Raw genomic sequence first — 15547 nt, 5'->3', positions numbered from 1 at the left:
CTCATATGTGTCAGTTTCATATGTGGGCAGAGAAAGTTATGTTCTGGTTTACAAGTTCCATAAGCATCCTGATACTCAAAGAAAAATGCTTTCTAATATTTGACTATAATTACATAAAGATTTAATTTGAGAAGTGCAATTCAATTAATTTTTTACATTTGTTTACTTTGGAGGTGTATGTTGGTCAGCTGTCTAACATAGTTTAACTTTTCTAAATCACGCTCTGGACCTTGGAAGGCAGGACTCAGGGACATCAGAACTAGCCTGAACTGCTTAATAGTTGGCTCAGGGTAGACCTTGCCTAGCTACATTTTTAATTAGAAAGTGACACAAAAAATATCATGGTCGGCACAATGGGACTGGTGTTTAGAGAGACGTGGAGGTTAGTTGACCTTCCTGGCAGGCATGCTCAAAGATGACTAGGAAGCCGCCGTCACTTCTTCTGTGTTGTGTTTCAACAGCTTGAAAGCCCAGAGAAGGGGGCACTTGAATTTCATCAGAGAGTCAACATGGTAGCTACTTGAATGCCGTTTACTTATTCATTCATAATTATTGGTTCTAAAGAATGCACATCCATAGTAGTTTATCTGTTACGAGTCAATAGCAGTTGGAGCACAGCTGCATGGTCCATGTTGCTCTTCATATACCCAAGGATTGTTCATATTTTTCTTTCTTCCTCTTCCTCTTCCCTGTCTTCCTGTGCTCTCAACACTCCTTAAATCTATGGTTTTCATTTTATTGCTTTCTCTCTCATTCTGCCATCTCATTTCTGATTGTCTTCTCTGCTTTGTCCTTTCTTGTCCCACTGTCTCTCGTTCCTGTTTCTTCCACCTCTTACATCACCACCAGGCTGGCTTCCCTGCCCAGTTCTCTTCAGCTCCAATGCCAGGCAAGCTGCTTGTCCTTCTGCTGCCTCTGGAGCAGCTTCTGTTTACACACTGATGATGAGGCTTCTACCCGGAACACCTCGTAAGTCACTGTAGAAAACACCCAAGGGAGCGGACAGTGCGTGGTGGCCTGGTCTTATGACCATCCTCCATGTTATAATGTGGTAACCTTTGCCTCACCCGGTTGCTTTGTATATGGATGTATTGTGTTACCATATTATAGCTCCTCATCATGAGAATTGGATTTTTTGTAGGAGAGTGCATTTTTATTAATACCAAACTTCTTATGAAAGTATTATGGTATTTTCTGGAGATGTTTTATTCTGATGGTTTTGCTTAATGAATAAATATCTTTATCCCAAACATATTATGATATAAAACTTGCCTCTGCCGCATCTCTAGATAATAATATAGATCTATACCTCTTACCATTATCCCTTGTCAAAAGGTATTGGTGTAACTTGAAAAAAATGTGATTTCAGCAAATTTTAACACTTCTCATAAATAAAGCTTGATTAAAGAAAAAAATAAACATTCCATTATTAAATACAAGGTCTCTGAACAAAATCCTGATGCTAGCCCAAGTTTTTTTTTTTTGGATTTCAACTTGATATTTTAAAACTATTTCATATTCATTGTCAAACACCATATGACGCAGCACATACCTGAATTGTGTCTGTGCCTGGGTTCTGACTCATCATATATCTGAAGCTTGGCCACAGAAGTGTTGGTGTCAGTGAAGCAGAAATCTGGCTGTGCTTTCTCCAGAATATGGCCTGTCTCCAGTTCCAGTTGAGACTGATTCCGCCAATGTGGCTACTGATCGTCTCTGCACATCTGTGTACCTCATGTCTTAAGGACCAAGGCTGTGGTATTTGGGATCCAAGAAAAAATAATTCTAAGACAGTCAAGATTAATGCTGTTAGGCTTGAATTAGACAGGGTAGTGACAGAATAAATATTTTGAGTTTTTAAGGAACTGAGTGGAGAACTAATGTGGACCTGGAAGAAGGGTCAAGTTTAAACTGGGTCTGTTGGTGATGGATGGAGTTGGCTTTCAGGGTAAAGAAAAGACCACGCTACCCTGATGAAAGGTGAAAAGGCATGGGCAAGCAGAACCCTGCATCAAGGACCAGGCATGCTTGGGAAAGGAGGAGGAGTACTCTGTCCTTTCAGGGACAAGCCCTGTGGTGTGGCAGAGGGAGTTCTAGTGTAGAGAGAGGAAGGAGATTTCAAAGGTGGAAATGTTGTGGAGACCAGCTTGGCTGACCTTCTCACGTGGATGAGTGTGGTCCACATTGCTCTTAGGATATTAACCACTAATCAGCAGCTCTTCTGAAATGAATATTCTGCCTAAATGAGATGTCACTGTTTCCCCTTTAGCTGCTGTTTCTGTGGGACAGCATTTCTCTCTCTCTCTCTCTCTCTCTCTCTCTCTCTCTCTCTCTCTCTCTCTCTCACACACACACACACACACACACACACACACACACACACACACACACACACTGTGACCTGACAGATTATATACCTATTTCCATGGGTTCAGTAAAGAGCCGAGTTCAGGCTTACGGTTTACACTTCTGACCCAGGCATCCCATTCCTCATGTTGTTCAAGGAAGGAATGTAAAACATAGACATATGCACCATGACTTTTGCTCAGGCAAAAGCTTTTATTAAATGAGCCAATGGCCAATGTGCCGGGCACTGTGCTGAGAGCTTCCTGTGGTTGACTCTGTACAGGGGCTGTTGGCAATGACACCATTCTTATCTCTAAGGGTTAAACCTCTCTGCCTGAGATCAATGGAGAAGAAAGGGTTCCTGCCTCTTCCTTCATATGGAATTTCTTTTTTACTTCCCGTAAGTGCCCTGTTTGCCTATCAGTGCCCACAGAGGGTTTCACAATCCTTCTCAGACAGTTTGTCATACTACAGCCACACGAGCCAGGGGAGACCCTCAGCATACACTTGGGTATTTCATACTACTTGGAAATAAGTGCATGGTAGCTGCAACTCCCAGCCATTTTGCTCATAAAACAAGGTTATTTGAGAGTTATACTCCTTAAGGTTCTCTTTTAGGTTTCACCAAGTGGCATTTTACTTTCAACTAGAATTTGTTGTAGGGGAATTGCCACATTTTTAGCTTCAACTATAAGTGTTGGTTTCTCTCTGTGTCTTTCTGTCTCTGTCTCTGTATCCATTTCTCTATCATGTGTGCGAGTGAGTGCGTGTGTGCGTGCGCACATACACACACACACACACACACACACACACACACACACACGAATAAATCCAAAGAACAAAACAAACCTCAAAGAGTTTGCACTCAGTTGCTCTGTTTTCCTCTTAGAGTAGGCGAGAATCTCCTCTGAGGTTCTCATTCTCCTCTTGCCTGATCCTCCTTCCCCTGCCCCCTCCCCACCCAAATTATGGACCATTGTTCTGATGTTATGGTTTTGAGTTGTCAACTGAACTTTATTCTGTTTTTGTTTCTTCTCCTTGTTACCATTTGTTGAAAATTGTCCCTCTAATACAACTTGACCTACTGTTGGCCTAGAATATCATTTATCAATTAAAAAAAATACTCTTTTCAAACCATGACTTTTATCTGTCAGCAAATGAGATGGCAGAAGGCCACAAATTTTGTCACCTGATTTAGAAAATGATAACACGGGGCTGGTGAGATGGCTCAGTGGGTAAGAGCACCCGACTGCTCTTCCGAAGGTCCGGAGTTCAAATCCCAGCAACCACATGGTGGCTCACAACCATCTGTAACAAGATCTGACTCCCTCTTCTGGAGTGTCTGAAGACAGCTTCAGTGTACTTACATATAATAAATAAATAAATCTAAAAAAAAAAAAAGAAAATGATAACACTGTAAATGAATTGAGAAAGTGCCCATCCTCTCACTGCTGTGCTGAATGGCCCATTTAGGGCACAATAAATCGATCAGTCTGCAAGAGTATTCTAGAATTCATGTTGTATTTTGAGGCTAGGCTGTGCTTGCCATTGGTGATTTATTGAAAGCTTATGAAAAATTTAGGATAAATGGACATACTTTGACCTCAGTGTCAAAGTATGACAAGAGTTAGCTGGTTTTCTTGGATATTTCCTCATGGGGCTGTGTGCTGCTAAGCCTACTGTCCATAGCAAATGCCTTCAAAGGAAACAGGACAGAAAGTCAGAAATTGCAGGTGATCAGAGACATATCCTGAGCTGACACCTTCCTTTTACTCACATTGAAAAGCAGTTCCAGCTGTTGCTTGGCTCTCCCAGTGGAAATATAAAACACACTGATCACTATAGTCCTTATTAAAAGAATCAGCATTTCATCTCTCCCTCTCTCCTCCCTCATTGTCTCTGACTTCTCTCTTCTCCTACCTCCCTTTTCTATACTTTGAACTGTCTTTCTATAACTCTCAGCTTTGTTTCTTTTGGCTGTGGGGCCCGTTAGCAAAGTATTTGGCTCAGCTTTTAGGCATCATATATTTTATGTTTAATTGATTTAGAAAAAAAAATGCCCAAGTGACGTCATGTCTAAAGGGTAAAAGAGGAAACCAAAACCCCCAAATTTTGATTAAAATGCTGTTAGCATAAACCTGGGAATGGTTGTTAGGCTAGTCCTGCCAAATGATGTGATCTGCCATCCTAGAGGGGGGACTGCATTCCTGTGGGGTTGAACCTTCCTTCAGCTTCCCTGATGGTTCCAGTTCCCACACTTAATAGGTACCTGTTTGATAGCTAAGTCTGAATGTCCTTTTGCAATAGAAAAATTATGTACCCCTTCCCCTCTCTTTGGCTTATAGGATCTGAATTTAAGAGTATCAAAATTGTTAGCAATGACGCTACATAGAACTTTTTTTTTTTTTTTAACTTTCTTGAGGTATTGGGACAGTGTGGTTCTTTCAACATTCTTCTGTTTTGTATTCAGTCATTAGACAATGGAAGCTCAGAGTAAAGACAGAGTTTGTTTGTACACAACATACCAACTAATTTTTACATATGTGTGCTGGAGACCAAACCCAGAGCCCTGAACTCACTGAGCAACCCTGGAATAACTTTACAAGTATATAAATAAATGTGTCCTGTTGCAACGATAGATGGGTTAAGACTTAGCTGAAGGACTGGAGGGATGGCTCATTGTTAAGAGCACTGGCTGCTCTTCCAGAGATTCTGAATTCAATTCCCAGCAACCACATGGTGACTCACAACCATCTGCAATGGGATCTGATGCCCTCTTCTGGTGTTTCTGGAGACAGCGACAGTGTACTCATAAACATAAAATAAATAAATCTTAAAAGACAAAACAAAACAAGAAGGATATAGACATTACTGGGTGAACAGTGGCTAGATTCTTCCTGTTTGCTAAGTGTTTGGGCTTTGTAAAACACAAGTTTCTGAGCAAATACAGTGTCATCTATCTTTGGCTCTAGAGTGGAGGCTTTCTCTTCTACTCTTAGGGTTGTTGTAGACATGTTACTTGTTCTCAAGCTTATTAACTACGGCTAGCTGAAGAATGTGTATGTTACCAACTGTGAGGACCAGCTGTGCAGGTTGAGGTGTTTGCTGTGTGTCTCTTTGCAGCTTCATTTTTATGAATGAAGTAGGTGGTGCTGGTGGAGGGTATCACTGTAGAACTGAACAAGTTACATCCTGCAAATACATGGTCTTGCCGAGCATTTTTGCAAATGCCAGTTAGTTTTCATGTCTTCTACGCATTTTAGCATTGCTGTGGAACTTCTCACACACATGTAACTACTGATGCTTGGTGTGATATGCGTAAAATTGATGCGAGTGTCAGGAATACATTGTAAAAGGCATTATTGTGTGCATGTTTGATGTGTGTATGAAGGCCAGAGGACAACTTTTTGATATTCTTTCCTTTTATTGTTACTTGAGTTCTGGCGAGTCAAGCTTAAGTTTTCAGGCTTGTGTAGCAAGCACCCCCTACCACCACCCGCTGAGCTATATAGCCTGCCCAATTTGTGATGTATGTGTTGTTTTGTTAAGAGACAGGATTTCATGTAGCCCAGAGTGGTACCAAATTCCCCATTCTTCTGCTTCTACCTTCCATCTGCTCTGATTATGTGTCCAAGTCCCACGCCCACCTTCTGTTTAGTTTTGACATTGTCAGTTTTCTAATAATCTGTATTTGCATAGGTTTGTCTGTGAACTCTCATTGGTGTCTCTCCCCAAATGGAGTCTCATCTTTAATGCTAGTGTAGCATCTACAGTTTTTGTTCAGTGCTTGAGAAGCTAGCAAAGCAGTCCTTGGAAGTGATGCATGCGAAATGTGATGCTGTTTTCCCCAGAGAGTTATCTCTAGACCTCGTGTTTTCTCATAAACAGGAGTTCTAAGGAAAGCAACCAAATTGTTCTGCTTCTGGGCTACTCTTGTTTTGCAGATGGTCATCTTGTGACCCAAAAGCTGTCATGGTGGCAGTAGATGTCAACCTTGTGATCCATTCCTTGTTCTCATTCCTTGTTCTTTCCTTTAGTGTTCTAAACCTTTACTAGTGTTTAGTAATTTCTCTCCAGTTTGTACTTCTCAGGACCTCATTCTAGTCCCACATCCTGAACGCTTGTTTATACTTCAGCATAGACAGACAGACAGACAGTGGTCTCCAAATGCCTGTTGCACAATACTCCCACCAGTAAAGGCAAAAATTGAGAGCATAAAGCCTTTCAGAATGCCTGAAGTTAAGTGAAATCTTGAGGTGATCTGTGGAGTTCTGTCATGGAACATTTGTGGAGAAGTGATGCGCCATTTTACCCTGCCAGCCTCCCATGACTCCATCCCTTCTCCCACTACGGCTCTTCAATATGAGTGAAACCTGCAGCCTGACAGTCTCTAGATCAGGGCAGAATAGTACAGGAGAGCCTTTTCACTTTAACTTCTCCTCCTTCCTTCTGTTGTTTTTCTTAAGCTGAGGTTGTATAGTGGGAAGAAGGGGGCCCCAGTGTAACAACTTGACATAGAATCTGACTTCCAATGTCATCGAGGGGCAAATGCACCATTTACTGTTGGCAGCATCTGGGATTGCATATCTCATGGTACAGGTCCGTAGAAAGCTCATTTACCTGGCTGTCTGTGGAGACCTTGGCAAATCTGATGCCTCATTTGGTTGGGGGCCTTTTAACAATGAGTGAGTTTTAATGAAGTTTCATGGTACCCTCAGGAGCAAAGTACTTTAACAGTCAGTTTCACTGTATGTATTCTGTAACATAATTACCAAGCTACAGATAGTCGTATACCACAGTATCACTCAGGCCTCCTACCCAGCTGTCCACTTAATCTCTAAACTCAGTCTGTGTGAGATTTATTTCTATTTTATTTATTTATTTATTTTTCTGAGACAAGGGTTCTCTGTATAGCCCTGGCTGGCCTGGAACTCACTCTGTAGACCAGGCTGGCCTCGAACTCAGAAATCCACCTGCCTCTGCCTCCCAAGCGCTGGGATTAAAGGCATGCGCCACCACCACCAGGCCTGTGAGGTTTATTTCTAATGGGTGAGATAAGATCAACACTGCTGGTAAAGATGGTAGCTCAGCTTGTAAGGCTATGGCTTGCACCCAGAGATAGGTTACCTTATCTGTCTTTCCAAAGAGAGTACTGAATTCCGTTTACATGCATGGACATGAAAACAAGGTATCACACGTACTATTTGATTGCTCTGAGTGGTTCCTTATAAGTTAGCCACTGTTTCTCTCTTCCCTATCCCCTCCCTTTAATTTTTAAAATGAGGTAGGGTCTTGCTATGAAACCAAAGCTGGCTTTGAAATCACCATCCTCTTGCCTCTCCTGAATGCTGAGATTGTGTATGTACCACTGTGCCTGATGCTGTTTGAAAATTTAATTGGTGTCAGATTACCATTGTGATATTTTATTTCTAAGTGGATCGGTGTAACTCATACACTTGGCAGTTTCTCGGAATTAATCAATTATCTCTGGGTAAACTCTTAGTCACTCTGTTGCACTCTATTGACACTCAGGTCAATATTTCAGTACCAGGATTAAAGCTGAGGTTTCTAACGAAGCTTGCCTCTTTGTTTAGATACTATGTAGTCTGTTCTCTTCCCAGAAATCTGCACATGAGTCTGCCCCATCAGGGTGGATCATGACCAGCTGTGCATCTGTATACAAAGGCCAGGTGACATGGAGGGTGCTTGGGGTCTTCTCAGTCTCTGGTTGGTAAATTTTACTTTGTGTGTGTGTGTGTGTGTGTGTGTGTGTGTGTGTTTGCAGTTACCTGAGGAGGCCAGAAGAGAACATCAATGTCTCTGGAGCTGGCTTAGTAGGTGGTTGTGAGCCTCTAGAGAAGGATGCTAGGACTGAATTTGGGTGTTCTGAAAGAACAGGGCATGCTCTTCATACCTAGATAGATTTAAATATAGGCCACCTAAATGAATTTTTAAACGTATTTCTTTTTTTCCTCCTGTTGAAGGAGTGATGCCTGTTCATGGTAGGTGAAATCTAAAAATAGAGATAAAAATCACAAATAAAAGTGTCTTGGTACAAAGGACTATAACAGGGCTGTTTTAAATCTGAACTGGTAACACTTATTATTTATTTGCCTTTCTTTTCATGTCACTTGTAATTGCTTCAAATTTTTAATTCTTTTCATGATTAGTTTCTGAACTAGAGTTGTATTTAAAAATAACGTATTGGGGCTGGAGAGATTCCTTTGTGGTTAAGAGCACTTGTTATTCTTACAGAGGATCAGAGTTTGATCCCCAGGGTCCATGTCAGGTAGCTCACAACTGCCTATGGCTACAGCTCCAGAAGGTCTGATAAGCTCTTTCAGCTTCCGTGGGTATACTCTGTGTGCGCATGCTCTTTCATAAATATTAGAAAATAGTCTTTTTTTAAAGATTTATTTATTATATATGTAAGTACACTGTAGCTGTCTTCAGACACTCCAGAAGAGGGCGTCAGATCTCATTACGGATGGTTGTGAGCCACCATGTAGTTGCTGGGATTTGAACTCAGGACCTTTGGAAGAGAAGCAGTCAGTGCTCTTAACCTCTGAGCCATCTCTCCAGCCCTAGAAAATAATCTTGAAGAACAACTTTATTTACCTATTTTATCTTACCTTCTTTAAAAAAAAAAAAAAAGATTTATTTATGCCAGTGTATTCTGTATCTGTCTTCAGACACCCTAGAAGAGTGCATCAGATCCCATTACAGATGGTTGTGAGTCACCATTTGGTTGCTGGGAATTGAACTCACTACCTCTAGTAGAATAGTCATTGCTCTTAACCGCTGAGCCATCTCTCTAGCTCCATTTCCTTGTTCTTTGATAGAGTCTTGCAAGAGCCTGGCCCTGAATTCACTATTCTTGCATCTCACCCTTCTGGGCTTATAGATATGAATCTTCAATTTTTGCTCTAAATCAATCTTCAGTTGCCTGAAGAACGGTTCCAAGAGTATGTTTGTATTCATTCACTGAGACCTGGCTTATGAAAAGGCTGCTCGGGCTGGTGAGATGGCTCAGTGGGTAAGAGCACCCGACTGCTCTTCCGAAGGTCCAGAGTTCAAATCCCAGCAACCACATGGTGGCTCACAACCATCCGAAACGAGATCTGGTGCCCTCTTCTGGAGTGTCTGAAGACAGCTACAGTGTACTTACATATAATAAATAAATAAATCTTTAAAAAAAAAAAAAAGAATGTTTTAAAAAAAAAAAAAAAGAAAAGAAAAGGCTGCTCAGTAAATACTGTTAGTACACAAAGCCTTCTCTGGGAAGATGTGACCACGGCTGCTACACCACAGTGTGTGGTGGTGTGTGTATGATGTTTGTGTTCATTATATATATCGATCTGGGCATCATTATCATCAATGCAATGACATGCCCAGGCCAGGGCCTAAGGGCTAGCAGCTAATTGTATATTTATCGACTGTTTACCAAACCCCGAGAAAAGAAAAGCTTTATCTTTTGTTTTCTGTTGTTATTTAGCAGAGGTTAGCATAAAGAGTAGGCTTTTTTAAAAAAAGATTTATTTATTTATTTTATGTATATGAGTGCACATATATACATGGTCTGTCTTTAGACACACCAGATCCCATTACAGATGGTTGTGAGCCACCATGTGGTTGCTGGGAATTGAACTCAGGACCTTTGGAAGAGCAGTCGGTGCTCTTAACCACTGAGCTATCTCTCCAGCCCCCGACAGTAGGCTTTAAAAATGTTTACATGCCTTAAATCAGAGACTTGGCCAGTTTTATTAGCCTAGTATTTGAGAAGCTGGACTAAGAAGCTGAGGGTACCATTAGTTCGAGGGAAGTATGGTCTACATAGTGAGGTTCGGGCCGGCCTGGGTTGCAGAGTAAGACTAATGCATCAAAAAGGTGGAACAAACCAAAAACAACGGGGAAGCAGAAACAGAAGCAAGAAACTTGCTTTTGTTTCCTATCAAACCAGTGGCTATTCCTTTTAGATGGTTTGCCCTGCCCTTGGGTCCATGTAGGGAAAAAATGACCAACGGAGTTTTAGTATCAATATTACTGGGATTTGAGGGTCGTCCTGGGGGATCTTATAGAACCAACTCCCTAGAGAACTACTTATTAAATAATGTTAGCTGAATCATACACTGGAACTGATTTAAAACTTACCATAACTGACAGTAATGTCTTGAGATAGCAATTAAAGCAAATAAACTAAAAATCTAATTATGAAGTTATGAAGTTCTGTGAGATGTGCACACAGATAATAAATGTCCCGACGAATATATTAACCCTTGACATTCTCTAAAATCTTGTCTTACAGATTCTGAAAATAACTTTGTATTTTTCAGAAATAAAAAATAATGGTAGTTTATGTCTCATTTATTTAACTGGGAGAAATTCATTCAGAATGAGAAGATTACAGCATCAAGTACAATACCCCATCAGGTTAAAACAAACAAACAAACAAACAAATGTCAACTTCATTTCCTAGAATGGAATGTATCAGTCTAAGATTTAAACAGAGAAATCCTTGCTTATCAAAGTGATCGGTGATACAACTTTTTCAAGAGACTCCCTGATGCAATGCTGGAGGAAAACTATACCCTAATCAAGCGTCCATTAGTATTGAGGACAGGTAGTAAGACATTAATTGCTGACAGGAATATCATCAGCCTGTCCTAACTGATGTGAAGGGACTAGACTCAAGGAGCTGGAACTGCAGTCTTCACAAGGTAACAGTGTTGTGTTGTAGAAGCAACTGGTCTAGCAAAGTATACCCTGAATCGAGGAAGAGACCTGGGAGCAGTCTCCTGTCTCATACTTGCCATGTGACGTAACTTTTTGGAGCCTAAGGTTTTTTTTCCCTGTGTGAACAACGTTTTAGAGTTAATGATACAAATTACCCTGAGTCATTATCAACGATGGTTGGTTGCCATTGGCTGTCCTATTGGGTTTTATAGCTTTGTAATGTTATGATTTTACACACATTTTCTACTGTTACCTCTCATTCCTAGATTTATATAGAAACCAGGGAAAGGAATGTTTGAACCAGGTAATGCACAGATTGAAAAAAATAGATTAGTTACTAGGGCATGGGAAACCATTGATAAATACAAGTTTCATTGATTTTTACAAATGGAAATCTTAATATAATGCATATTTTTAAAGTATTTTTTTCGGGGGGGGGTGGTACCACTGAACCAGGTTAGTCCTATAACCTTTTTAATTGAGATGCACATGGTGTACCATAATAAATAATGTGTTTTAAAAGTCGATCCAGAAAACACATATTTGAGGTTCCCCCTTGTTCCTGCACATAGCAGTTCAATGTGGTAATCCTTGTTGTAAGCAGTGACAGTATACTTGGTCTCTAACTATAGGCTGGATCGATCATATGTGCTTAGGTCAGCTGGCTGTGTGGCAGTTCTGAACCCACCCAGCCTCTGAGGTGCCCAGGAAGTGTGTCAATAGTCACATGCGAGCTAGAGTTCTAGTAAAATGACATGCTGATTTACTGGACACTTTGAAAATTGGCTTTGCAAGTTCTATGCTGAAGTGGGACATTATCAAGGGGTTAGTAAGGACAGTGACTTATTTCCATCATTTAAAAAAGAAAGGTTCAGGTGCATCTGGATAGAGGTTAGGGCCCGAGGTTGCTAAGTGTGTCATTCAGAGAGAAGGGTGTGTATGCACAGCTCAACCATGAAGGGTCCTGGGTTGCTAAGTTATTTCCTACGCTTGCTCGCCTCACATGTGTGGAACTATCCTTGAAACCTGGTCAACTCCAACTTTTTCTTACTCTTTCCTACTCCCAGCATCCCCTCTTCTACCTTCAGACTCCCCCCAGCCCCTACCCAGTTACAAATTCGAATGTGTTGTATATGGGCTTGACGTTCCAGAGGTGACCTGTCCTGTGTTTCTGCTCTGAGGCAAAGCTTCAGTTGGAGCTGTTAGTATTATCTGCTTTCTATGCAGTGTGCTACATTGTGTGTTACCTGCTTTCTATGCATTGTATGACATTGTCTGCTGTGTACTATTTGCAAGGTAAGATAAAACTCCAGTAATGTAAGGTTGATAAAATTCATCATCACACTGACAAACTTAGATGTTTCAGCCCACTTTCCTGTGTTTTAGTTGCCATATCAGACTTAGACTGAGGCATGTGTCCTAGGTTTGGAGGCATTTGTACAGAACTAAGACTCTGGGATCTAATATCTCAAGGTGAAGCCGGAGGCAGTATGTGTAATTTCCAGTAGGTTGAAACTCTTTAAACAGAGATTCTTCAGAGCAGCAACTGGAAGAAAATGGTTAAAATCTGGTCAAGTGGTTGGAGAACAAGGACTGAGTGGAGTTTCAATCCCACATCTGTTGTTAGATTAGCAGGTATAGTCTACATTTGTGTGCCTCTGCAAACCCAGCTCAATCCCTGCAATCCCTGACTGGGATGGCTCCAAGGTCTCATATGCTCTCTCTTGTTATGTGTTGTAAGTAAGAAGTGAAAAGACTTACATTCAATGGTGAGATGGATGGCCTGGAAAGACTGTGACCGGCTCACAGAACCATGGGGGCTTTGCCCTCTGGAGTGGTTGGTGTTGGGTGTTTTGGGTGTGGGTGTTTTACCTAGGTGCTTGTAACAGTAGAAAACAACATGCATCTCTTTAAGTGGCTGTGCTTTGTGCATGCACACTGGAGTCTGTCATTTTATAAAAGTTACCCACCCCCTCTTTTGTTTTCAGATATAATACTTTGCCAAGCAGAAGAACCCTGAAAAATTCAAGATTAGTGAGTAAGAAGGATGATGTTCACGTTTGTATCATGTGTTTACGAGCCATCATGAATTACCAGGTATGTGTTGGATTATCAAGTATGTTTGCTTCAATCCTGTAAAAGACTCTGGTGTAATCTGCATTAATAACATGTACACGTAGCATTTCAGATCATAGCGATGACAAATAAAACCAAAGCCAGTCGCCTGCCCTGTGCTCTTCTCAGGGTTTTATGCCTGTAAATTCTGGAGAGCCCACATCCCTGTGAGGCTGGTAGTGTTACTCCCCCATTTTGTTTCTGAGTAAACTGAGAGTTAAGCAATATCCTCCATAGTACATGGCCAGTGAGTTGTACAAGGTTCTAATCCAGGAAGGCTTTGAATTATTACTACTAAATAGTACCAAAAATCAGAATCAAAAATAGGGATAGAAGTGCCATATATACATGTTTGTGTTTGCGTGCGTGCGTGCGTGCGTGCGTGTGTGTATTCATCCCCGAGATTGGCTGTTAGGACAGTGTCACTAAAGGAGGTAGTATTTATGAGAAGTGAACTGTGGATAGAGGGAAGGGCTTTTAGAGAAAGAAGATTCTAGGCAGAGGGGAAGGCAAGTGCCAGGGCCCTGAAGCAGTAAGGGGAGTCGAGTTGGCTGGGGCAAAAGGATTGATGAGAATGAAGGTAAAAAGCAGAAATAACAGGGATTATATAGAATCTTATGAGCCACTGAAAGACATGGCATTGTTACAAATAGAAAACAGGGCATTCTGACCGTGTAATGTGGCATCCTCTTTACTGGGATGGATCCTTATGACTTCTGTTCAGCATTTGACTTTGGGTGCAGAGGCAAGGGGAGATAGACTGTTTTGGAAGTGACCAGCATTAACTTTGATAAGTTTTGGGTGCTGGTATGGTTCAGAATTATAGGAGGAAAGATAAGAAAAGTGGTCAAGTTCTGGATCTCTTTGGATGGATGGTAAGGGCCACAGCATTTGGTTGTGTATTGAGGGAGAAGGTGAGAAATAGAGATGGTACCAGCAGTCCATCCTGGGTCTCTAAGATGAAGTTGCAGGAACAGCAGGTCTGACAGATCACTAGGAAGTCCGTTTGGTAGACTTTAATTGAGACATCTATTTTGGAATCCAAATACTGATCTGAAGTGGGTACTCAATTAAGCCAGTCTGAATAGAGTGGGTGGTGTGGATAGAAGATAGATATTTGATAAATAAATAGATAGACAGATAGATAGCATAAAAATAGTATCAGAAACCATGATACTGGGCTTAGTTGGTAGAGAGGAGTTTCTTAATATGAGCCCATAAGGCACTCCACTTAAATGTCGGAGAAAGAAAAGCCAAGAAGAAGAAAGACTGAAAAATAGCCAAGAGGGCAGAAGCCAGCCAGAGGAAGTGCTGCAAGCTGTGTCTGATGCTTCTGCTAAGTCATGCAAGATGAATGAGGCTCAGCCCAAGGGTTTAGCTAAGTGCATGTCCGTGGTGATCCTGCCAAGAACAGCTTCAGGGGTGGGAGGTGAAAGGCTGAATAGGAGTGGCTTTCAGAACACACAGTGAGAGGAAAGAAAGCTCTAGACCTTGCCTATTTGAGGGGACTTTGCTGTTGTAAAGGATAGCCTCCAAACGGGAAAGTGAAGCTGAAAACTGACCGTCCTGCCAAGCTAGGGTTTTGCTGCACGCTATATTTATGCTAATGGTGATAAATCAGTAGAGAAAGACAAATAGACCCGCAGAACATTCAGAACGTTTCACATACTTTGTCTTTTTGAGGCAGGGTCTCCGGTAGACCAGGCTGGCTGTGAACTCTTCAAACTGCTCCTCTTGCTTGCACCCCCAAAGTGCTGTCACTGTACTGGCTCCTATGACATTGTAAAGTAGGTGAGGGGGAGTGAGGTCTAGGATTCCTCAGATTGGAGCACAGACCTGTTTATCTCTGAGAGGAGATACCCTGGTCACTGGGCAGACTGACTGACTGAGAGTTCGGGTTTGGGAGATAGTGCCTTCCTGTGCGGCACATGCTGACCCTTAGGAATCTGGTTTTTGTTTGTTTGTTTGTTTGTTTTCTTTTTTTTAAGTCTTTTTATTTTTTGCTTGTCTGTTGGTAGCATGTATTATCTCAGTGTGAGAGGAAGAAGAGCAAAGCTGTGTGTGTGTGTGTTTAAAAAAAAACAGTAGTTAGCTCCAGATTCGTGTTGCGGACTAGCTAGTTTGTATGGAGTTATGGGGAAGTGTGCATCAAAATGGCCATTGCCTGGGGTGGTGGTAATGGTGGGAGGTGGAGTAGAAGCTGGGAATGGTCAACACTCTCTGCTTCGTGGAATCATCCTGGATGCTTGAAAACTTCAGATTTCAGAGCTTTGACTTTGAAATGCAGAGTAAAACTGACTTGGGTGGATCTTAGAAATTCAACCAGGGCTTGATTTTCTTTCATCTTCAAAGT

General features: G+C 41.5%; 1 protein-coding gene across 5 annotated transcripts in view; it reads left to right on the top strand.

Moving 5' to 3' along the window:
* The window catches only part of Fmnl2 (formin like 2), a 278573-nt gene that overhangs the window by 201596 nt on the left and 61430 nt on the right, over nucleotides 1-15547 (top strand). For all 5 annotated transcript variants that reach the window (XM_085834913.1, XM_085834909.1, XM_085834912.1 and 2 more), the window contains one exon: nucleotides 13068-13176. In XM_085834913.1, coding sequence (XP_085691039.1) covers nucleotides 13068-13176 — 109 coding nt within the window. The remainder of the gene's footprint in view (nucleotides 1-13067; nucleotides 13177-15547) is intronic.

The sequence above is a fragment of the Mus caroli genome, unplaced genomic scaffold (assembly GCF_978045245.1).
Source record: "Mus caroli unplaced genomic scaffold, Mus_caroli_1 scaffold_2, whole genome shotgun sequence".
In the NCBI taxonomy this organism is placed as follows: domain Eukaryota; kingdom Metazoa; phylum Chordata; class Mammalia; order Rodentia; family Muridae; genus Mus; species Mus caroli.
Note: the sequence above shows the minus strand (reverse complement) of the source record. Positions and strands in the feature narration are given on the sequence as shown.